The 10,049-nt window shown below is 38.4% G+C and overlaps 1 protein-coding gene across 2 annotated transcripts in view; it reads left to right on the plus strand.

Moving 5' to 3' along the window:
* mtnr1aa (melatonin receptor 1A a) overlaps nt 1-10,049 on the plus strand; it is a 158,675-nt gene that overhangs the window by 137,954 nt on the left and 10,672 nt on the right. The window contains exon 1 of one of the 2 annotated variants that reach the window (XM_061984115.1): nt 6,476-6,602. The exons of the other annotated variant lie outside the window; for it this stretch is intronic. Within the exon in view, the coding sequence (XP_061840099.1) occupies nt 6,476-6,602 (127 nt within the window). Of the gene's footprint in view, nt 1-6,475; nt 6,603-10,049 lie in introns of those variants that run through there. 2 annotated transcript variants of the gene reach the window in all.

A 10,049-nucleotide genomic window follows, 5' to 3' on the forward strand; every position in this document is an offset into this window, starting at 1 on the left:
ATAATCTCCCACAGCACACCAGACTGTATCTCACAGCACACTAGTGTGCCACGGCACAGTGGTTGAAAACACTGGTCTAATGAGATACAACCCAAAATGCAGCCTTTATGAATATAATGTGTTGTTTTAATAGACACCGTTAGTGTTAATTGAACAATATGTTTATTATGTGGTCGTAGTTTGCATAACCACAATAACAATAATGATCATTTTTATACTGAAGCTCATTTAATTGTGCCCTGAGCGTATGGATTTACTGTAAAACCAAATTTTATATTCTTTTTTTTTTTTTTATACTCTCCGCCGTATTTGTTGCTCTAAACAGAAACGAGCAGCGAAAGGTCAAAAGGTGCTGGCAGAGCGGGAGAGCGGCACCTGCCACAGTCATGAAAGTCACCACGGCGTAAAAACAGCGAGACTCTGAGCGCAAAACATCGGCCTAACGATGTTGTGATGCGGCGCAGTCCAGCGGAAAGAGACAGCTCAGCACCGGTCTAACAACATCCCTGCTGAGACGCATGAAGGTGGCCGTCTCATGCCTCTTTTTTTTTTTTTTTTTTTTTTTTTGCCGCCGCGAAAAAAAGAAATGGATGAGAATAACCCAACCGAGTCGGGAGTTTGCGTTGTTTACAGCCACGGTGGTGGAGGAGGGACCGACTGTTAATGAAATGAAAGCAGGCCAAGATAAAACATAGATCGTGTTTTGGCTTACACTACTTAATGTCTAATTACGGTCTTGGCCCACATTTGTCTCCTTGGAGGAGGTCATTAGTAGATTGGGGGCTGGGTGGGGGGGGGGATTTGAGGACTGACTAAAGGCGCGGTTGGGAGAGTGGCCGTGCCAGCAACCTGAGGGTTCCTGGTTCGATCCCCACCTACTACCAACCTCGCCATGTCCGTTGTGTCCTTGAGCGAGACACTTCACCCTTGCTCCTGATGGGTCGTGGTTAGCGCCTTGCATGGCAGCTCCCGCCATCTTTGTGTGAATGTGTGTGTGAATGGGTGAATGTGGAAATGGTGTCAAAGCGCTTTGAGTACCTTGAAGGTAGAAAAGCGCTATACAAGTATAACCCATTTACTAAAGCAGTGGTCCCCAACCACCGGGCCGCGGCCGGGTACCAGTCCGTGGATCGATTGGTACCGGGCCGCACAAGAACTAAAAAAAATAAATGTTTTATTTGTTTATTTATTTTTTAAATAAATGTTTTATTTTTTTTTTAAATAAATGTTTTATTTTTTAATTTTTTATTAAATCAACATAAAAACACAAGATACACTTACAATTAGTGCACCAACCCAAAAAACCTTCCTCCCCTATTTACACTCATTCACACAAAAGGGTTGTTTCTTACTGTTATTAATATTCTGGTTCCTACATTATATATCAATATAGATCAATACAGTCTGCAAGGGATACAGTCCGTAAGCACACATGAATGTATTTTTTTATGACCCCAAATAAAATAAAATACCCCCCCCCCCCCCAAAAAAAAAAAGGTTGGGGACCACTGTACTAAAGAGCAGGGGGGGGGGCACTGATGGGCATGCTCTGCTCTGCAAATGAAGCCAGTTTGAAGCCTGAAACAACTTCTGAATTGGCGCCAATGTCTCATACCCCCGCACTATCTGCAAACATTGGCATATGTTAGCCTATTAGCACGGTTGCATTAGCATGTCCTAATAAACGTTGGAAGCGAGCGTTGTTGACTTAGTTCAGTGTCAGTTTATTTGGAACATGCACACGATACAATGTAATGCATCACATATTTCCAGTTGTTTCATTACAGCACGTCCGAAAAGGAGTAGGAAGAAGCCGAGCTTATTTAAGCCTACCCCTTTTTCATACCATAGCAATTGTATCCCGTTTCCTTGTTCTCTGTAACAGAACATTGAATAAATAAATAATATACCATGGTAAGTCAACAAATTATGTGTACTTTGTGAACACTTGTAGTTTGAACAGTCTCTTAAACTGAATCATATCGGTGCTTTGTTTGATTTCTTTGGTTATTATTAGAGATGTCCAATAATATCGGGCGATAAATGCTTTAAAATGTAATATCGGAAATTATCGGTATCGGTTTCAAAAAGTAAAATTCATGACTTTTTAAAATGCTGCTGTACGGAGCGGTACACGGACGTAGGGAGAAGTACAGAGCGCCAATAAACCTTAAAGGCACTGCCTTTGCGTGCCGGCCCAATCACATAATATCTACAGCTTTTCACACACACAAGTGAATGCAATGCGTACTTGGTCAACAGCCATACAGGTCACACTGAGGGTGGCCGTATAAACAACTTTAACACTGTTACAAATATGCGCCACACTGTGAACCCACACCAAACAAGAATGACAAACACATTTCGGGAGAACATCCGCACCGTAACACAACATAAACACAACAGAACAAATACCCAGAACCCCTTGCAGCACTAACTTTTCCGGGACGCTACAATATACAACCCCCACTACCTCCTACCCCCCCCCCCCCCCCCCCCCCCCCCCCCCCACCTCAACCCCGCCCACCTCAACCTCCTCATGCTTTTAAAAGTACCTTATCTTCACCATACCTGGTTGTCCAAATTAGGCATAATAATGTGTTAATTCCACGACTGTATATATCGGTTGATATCGGTATCGGTTGATATCGGTATCGGTAATTAAAGAGTTGGACAATATCGGATATCGGCAAAAAGCCATTACCGGACATCCCTACTAAAAATTTATTTTTCCATCGATAACATGACATCATCGCGCCAAGTGCGTGCTCTTTCAGTCAATTAGTGCGCATATTTACAGCCCGGCCCCCGGCCAAAATTTTTTTAATTGTAATTTTGAGGAATTTACCTGAATGTGCATGAACTATTTCTGTTCAGAATTGTTAGAAATGTCACATGTTAATTGTTTGAATATTAACTGTCAGTTTACTGTACTGTGCCAACTGTACTACTATATGAGTACTAAGGCTGCAGCTAACGATTATTTTTCTATCGATTAATCTATAGATTATTTTTTCGGTTAATCGGTTAATCTATCGATTATTTTTTTCGATTAATCTATAGATTATTTTTCCTTTTACCGATTATTTTTTTTATTTAAAATGAAGATGAAAAAATAAATGTAGGCCAGTTTTTTCAAAAGGCATGGCTTTTATTTACAAAAAAAGAAAGTATGGCCACTCAGTCAACATTGACAACAACATGACAAAATATTCTGTAACAATGTAAACATTTAACAAAATTAAAAGTAGCTTATTTGCTTTTAATGTGCAAATATAGAAGTAAACATCCAGTGCAAATCTTAATATTCTGCAATAGTATAAGCATTTCAAAAGTAAAAGTATTGCTTATTTTGCTTTAAAATGTGCATAATAAATAAATAATAAAGATAAACATCCAATTCAAAAAAGTGCAAAACGGAAATATTCTGTAACAGTGTAAACATTTCAACAAAAGTAAAAGTATTGCTTATTTGCTAACATGTGCAAAAATAAAGATAAACATCCAATACAAAAAAGTGCAAAACGAAATATACTGTAACAACAGTGTAAACATTTCAACAAAAGTAAAACTTTTGCTTATTTTGCTTAATAACACAACAATGATAGTATGATTAAAGTGAAAGTTAATTGTTCGTTTGTACATAATATACGTAATTGTTAATGTTGTAAAAGGTATTTGCACAACTAATTAACGTTAGCGTTAAAGAGGAGCGCGTCTTTGTAAACACTGAACAGGCACGCCAAACGCTCCTCTCAGAGCGAAACGGTGCTTTAGTTTATGAATTTACAACGCAGATACAAATGACACATGCATGTTTTTGTGTAATGATGACAACGTATACTCACGCGGACGATTGACTAGTTGATGGTGATGGCAAGAACGCTGCCGTTGTGCTGCTATGATAGGCCATTTCCGCTCGACACAGTGTGCATACAACAACATTATTAGCAGTGGTGGGTAGAGTAGCCAGAAATTGTACTCAAGTAAGAGTAATGTTACTTTAGAGATTTATTACTCAAGTAAAAGTAAGGAGTAGTCACCCAAATATTTACTTGAGTAAAAGTAAAAAGTATGTTGTGAAAAAACTACTCAAGTACTGAGTAACATACACACACATATCATATATATATATATATATATATATATATATATATATATATATATATATATATATATATATATATATATATATATATATATACAGTATATAATTTATATTTATTTATTTTGCCGTTTTTGTTTACATGTTAAAGGTGTTTTAATAATTATACATGCATGTTTAACATATAGATTCCTTTCTTTCATGAAGACAAGAATATAAGTTGGTGTATTACCTGATTCTGATGACTTGCATTGATTGTAATCAGGAAGTAGTGCTGGTAACGTCCACGTTTTCAAATGGAGGAGAAAAAAAGTTCCTCCTTTCTGTCTAATACCACATGAAAGTGGTTGTTATTTGGCATCTTATTTGTCCACCTTCCATATTCGTTTTTATACACTTTACAAGAAATACATTGGCGGCAAACTCCGTAGCTTGCTAGCTTGTTTGCGCTGGCTTTCGGAGACTCTTATTTTGAAAGCGCAGGCGCGATGGAGCGGGACTTTTATTGTGAAGACAGGAACTGTGCAGTCAGTCTTTACGGTTGAAATAAAAAAGGGTCTTTTTTCCTTCACACTTTTGATTGATTGATTGGAACTTTTATTAGTAGATTGCACAGTACAGTGCATATTCCGTACAATTGACCACTAAATGGTAACACCCGAAGTTAGCTCGGAGCCAGTCAGGTCATGTGACCCCTGGCTCTGTTTGATTGGTCCAACGTCACCAGTGACTGCATCTGATTGGTGGAACGAAGTGAAACGTCACCAGTAAGGCAAGCACTTTGAAGGTCTGTCTGACAGACCAAAACAAACAAAGCGTGCATTAACAGATCGATAAAAATTAGTAGCGAGTAGCGAGCTGAATGTAGATAAAAGTAGCGGAGTAAAAGTAGCATTTCTTCTTAGGCCGTTTATTGAAATACTCCCACACTTTTGACGACTTTTGGCTTGCTTTTTTCCCCTCGCTCGCACCGCTCGCATCGTCTGCTTTGCGCTCCGCCATGACGGTAGTGTGACGTAAATATGCGACGCGTCGACGAACAAAAACGTCCTCGACGTATTTACGTAACCGATGACGTCGACTACGTCGACGCGTCGTTTCAGCCCTAATGAGTACGTGTTTTCTATTGTTTCATTAAAAATAAAACAGCAAAGTCCATTTGGCTGTCATCTGTTTTAATTATGAGACACAATCGTGTCAAAATCATGATTTTTTTTCATGCTTGAATTAAGAAATTATTACTTTAAAAAAGTAGTTTTATACTTGTGAGTAGGGATGTCCGATAATGGCTTTTTGCCGATATCCGATATTCCGATATTGTCCAACTCTTTAATTACCTATACCGATATCAACCGATATATACAGTCGTGGAATTAACACAATATTATGCCTAATTTGGACAACCAGATATGGTGAAGATAAGGTACTTAAAAAAAAAAAATAATAAAATAAAATAAGATAAATAAATTATAAACATTTTCTTGAATAAAAAATAAAGTAAAACAATATAAAAACAGTTACATAGAAACCAGTAATTAATGAAAATTAGTCAAATTAACTGTTAAAGGTTAGTACTATTAGTGGACCAACAATCATGTGTGCTTACGGACTGTATCCCTTGCAGACTGTATTGATATATATTGATATATAATGTAGGAACCAGAATATTAATAACAGAAAGAAACAACCCTTTTGTGTGAATGGGTGTAATTGGGGGAGGAAGGTTTTTTGGGTTGGTGCACTAATTGGAAGTGTATCTTGTGTTTTTTATGGTGATTTAATAAAAAAAAATAAAAAAAAACGATACCAATAATAAAAATACCGATCATTTCCGATATTACATTTTAACGCATTTATCGGCCTGCCGATATTATCGGACATCTCTACTTGTGAGTGTTAATGACACGGCTTTGCAACAGTTGATATTCTAGTTTCAAGCATGTTTTACTCAATATAGGTCAGGGGTGCTCATTACGTCGATCGCGAGCTACCGGTCGATCTCGGAGGGTGTGTCAGTCGATCACCAGCCAGGCATTAAAAAAATAGTCCTAAAAATGAGCGATCATAAATCTTCACTATGACGTCACTTTCGTCACTTGATTGACATTCACGGCACCCGAGAGTCTTCTGAGGTGACGCTGGCTGCTGCCAGCTCATTAAAATTACCGACTGGAAGGCGAGAAACACTTTATTTCAACAGACTCTGGCGCCGTACCTGTTGTCAAAACTCCAAAGACCGACTGCACAGTTGCGCTACCAAAATAAGAGTCTCAGAAATCTGGCGTGCACAAGCTAGCAAGCAACGGAGTTTGCCGACAATGTATTTCTTGTAAAGTGTATACAAAGGTGTACGGAAGCTGGACAAACAAGATGCCAAAAACCAACCACTTTCATGTGGTATTGGACAGAAAGGAGGACTTTTTTCGCCTCCATTCGAAAATGCGGACGTTTTTAGCACCACTGTCTGATTCCTATCAATGCAAGTCATCAGAATCAGGTAATACACCAACTTGTATTCTTGTCTTCATGAAAGAAAGGAATCTGTGTTAAACATGCTTGTATTATCTTTAAACACCTTAACTTGTTAACAATATTAACTATATGTGTTAAACATGCTTGTATTATCATTAAACACATTTAACTTATTAACAATATTAACTATATGTGTTAAACATGCTTGTATTATCATTAAACACCTTTAACTTGTTAACAATATTAACTATATGTGTTAAACATGCTTGTATTATCTTTAAACACCTTTAACTTATTAATAATATTAACTATATGTATTAAACATGCTTGTATTATCTTTAAACACCTTTAACTTGTTAACAATATTAACTATATGTATTAAACATACTTGTATTATCATTAAACACCTTTAATGTATTAACAATATTAACTATATGTGTTAAACATGCTTGCATTATCATTAAACACCTTTAACTTAATAACAAAAACATATATTTCATAAATAAGTAAATATAAATTATATATATGAATGAGGTAGATCCCCACGACTTGATCAATTGAAAAGTAGCTCGCCTGCAGAAAATGTGTGAGCACCCCTGATATAGGTCATCAAATCTCAGCAACAAGCTGTAATATCTTACTGAGATCATTTAGGACCAAAACCCTTAAAACAAGTAAAACACTCTAACATAAAATCTGCTTAGTGAGAAGAATGATCTTATCAGACAGAAAATAAGCAAATATCACCCTTATTTGAGATATTTAATCTTACTTAGATTTCAGTTTTTGCAGTGAAAATATTGGTATCGTTACAACACTATTCTGGACGTAATAAAGACATTAAGTCAGTCTGCTAGTCTTGGATTCCAGCAGCCCTAAAGTTTTCAGCAGGTGCCAGTGAACAGTGGAGTGGACTTTTAGTGCCTCCAAATTCCGGACCATCATCAAGACTTTTGCTGCCAGCTGCTAGAACCCTGCTGGGAAAGCAGTGCAGCTTATCTTGGGAATATCCCGGGTTTGACTCCAGTTGTCGCTCGCTACACGATGACGAGCCGAGAGTTGAGTTGCCAGGGAAGTGTGATTGAAGCTTGGCTCCGTTCGTCCATGCGACGGTCTTCTTCAAGACGAGCCGAGATCTGTGCCCGGGACCACGGGGTCATCTAGCAGGAATGCCTCTCATCAGGACCAGGAGCAGACGGCAGCCTTTGTACGACTGAGTAAATCCCTTTTGGAAAAAAACTTGTTTTGAAAGGCCAGTACATCGCTGCCCACAGATGTTTCACGTTCTGCTCCACTGAGCTTGTGACAAAAACACCCACGCTCTGACTGTGCATTATTAGCATTGTGCGTGTACGCGAACGGACAGACGGATGTGTGCGCGGTGAGTGCGTGAGTAGACAGGCAGATGTTTGCAAAGATGTGTAAATACGAATGGACAGACCGATGTTTGATTAAAGCGTGTGTGGGAATGAACACCCAGATCGTACCCGGCATCCCTGGCATTTCACAATAAGGGACATTTCCTGGGAAAATCCGTAAAAAATAAGGGATTTTAATTTCCTTAAATCAATGTAAATATGGGCTATTGTCTGTAGAATTCTGAGGACAGAAATGAATTTATTCCATTCCAGCGCTGTGAATACTTTCTGGATGCACTGTATAGCGCTTCACAGAGAAGTGAGAAGCCATCCAGTCACTCCACTTTCACACATGGATGGTGGTTGTAGCCACAGCTGCACTGACGGACGTCTGGCTGACAATTTGCACCTACGGCCCCTCTGATCACCTCCCAACATTCATTCACATTCATGCACCAGTGTGGGAGCAAGGTGGCTGAAGTGTCTTGCCCAAGGACACAATGGCAGTGACTTCCCGCCGTGTGAATGGACAGGCATATTTGCACAGTTGTGTTTCTGTTACTGGATAGACATGTTCGCATAATGTGTATCTGCGGATGGACAGACTTGTTTGCATTATGTGTTTCTGTGAATGGACAGACATGTTTGCGTCATATTATTCTGTGAATGGACAGACCTGTTTGCATTATGTGTTTCTGTGAATGGACAGACTTGTTTGCATTATGTGTTTCTGTGAATGGACAGACATGTTTGCATTATATGTTTCTGTGAATGGACAGACCTGTTTGCATTATGTGTTTCTGTGAGTGGACAGACATGTTTGCATCATATGTTTCTGTGAATGGACATACCTGTTTGCAATATGTGTTTCTGTGAGTGGACAGACATGTTTGCATCATATGTTTCTGTGAATGGACAGACTTGTTTGCATTATGTGTTTCTGTGTATGGAAATACATATTTGCATCATGGGTTTCTGTGAGTGGACAGACTTGTTTGCATTATGTGTTTTTGTGAGTGGACAGACATGTTTGCATCATATGTTTCTGTGAATGGACAGACCTGTTTGCATTATGTGTTTCTGTGAATGGAAAGACATGTTTGCATTATGTGTTTCTGTGAATGGAAATACATGTTTGCATTATGTGTTTCTGTGAATGGACAGACATGTTTGCATTATGTGTTCCTGTGAGTGGACAGACATGTTTGCGTTATGTGTTTCTGTGAGTGGACAGATATATTTGTATTATGTGTTTCTGTTAGAGGACAGACATGTTTCCATTATATGTTTTTGTGAATAGACAGACATATTTGCATTATGTGGTTCTGTGAATGGACATACGTATTTGCATTATGTGTTTATGTGCGTGGACAGACATATTTGCATCATGTTTCTGTGACTGGACAGACATGTTTGCATGATGTGTTTCTGTGAATGGACATACATGTTTGCATTATGCGTTTCTGTGAGTGGACAGACATGTTTGCATTATGTGTTTCTGTGAGTGGACAAACATGTTTGCATCATATGTTTCTGTGAATGGACAGACATGTTAGCATTATGTGTTTTTGTGAATGGACAGACATGTTTGCATTTCTGTGAGTGGACAGATATGTTTGCATTATGTGTTTTTGTGAGTGGACAGATATGTTTGCATTATGTGTTTCTATGAGTGGACAGACATGTTTGCATTATATGTTTCTGTGAATGGACAGACATGTTTGTGTCATATGTTTCTGTGAATGGACAGACCTGTTTGCATTTTGTGGTTCTGTGAATGGACAGACATATTTGCATTGTGTTTATGTGAATGGAAAGACATGTTTGCATTATGTGTTTCTGTGAGTGGACAGATATGTTTGCATTATGTGTTTCTGTGTATGGAAATACATGTTTGCATCATGGGTTTCTGTGAGTGGACGGACTTGTTTGCATTATGTGTTTTTGTGAGTGGACAGACATGTTTGCATCATATGTTTCTGTGAATGGACAGACCTGTTTGCATTATGTGTTTCTGTGAATGGACAGACCTGTTTGCATTATGTGTTTCTGTGAATGGAAAGACATGTTTGCATTATGTGTTTCTGTGAATGGACAGACATGTTTGCATTATG

Source organism: Nerophis lumbriciformis, linkage group LG25 (assembly GCF_033978685.3).
Source record: "Nerophis lumbriciformis linkage group LG25, RoL_Nlum_v2.1, whole genome shotgun sequence".
NCBI lineage: Eukaryota > Metazoa > Chordata > Actinopteri > Syngnathiformes > Syngnathidae > Nerophis > Nerophis lumbriciformis.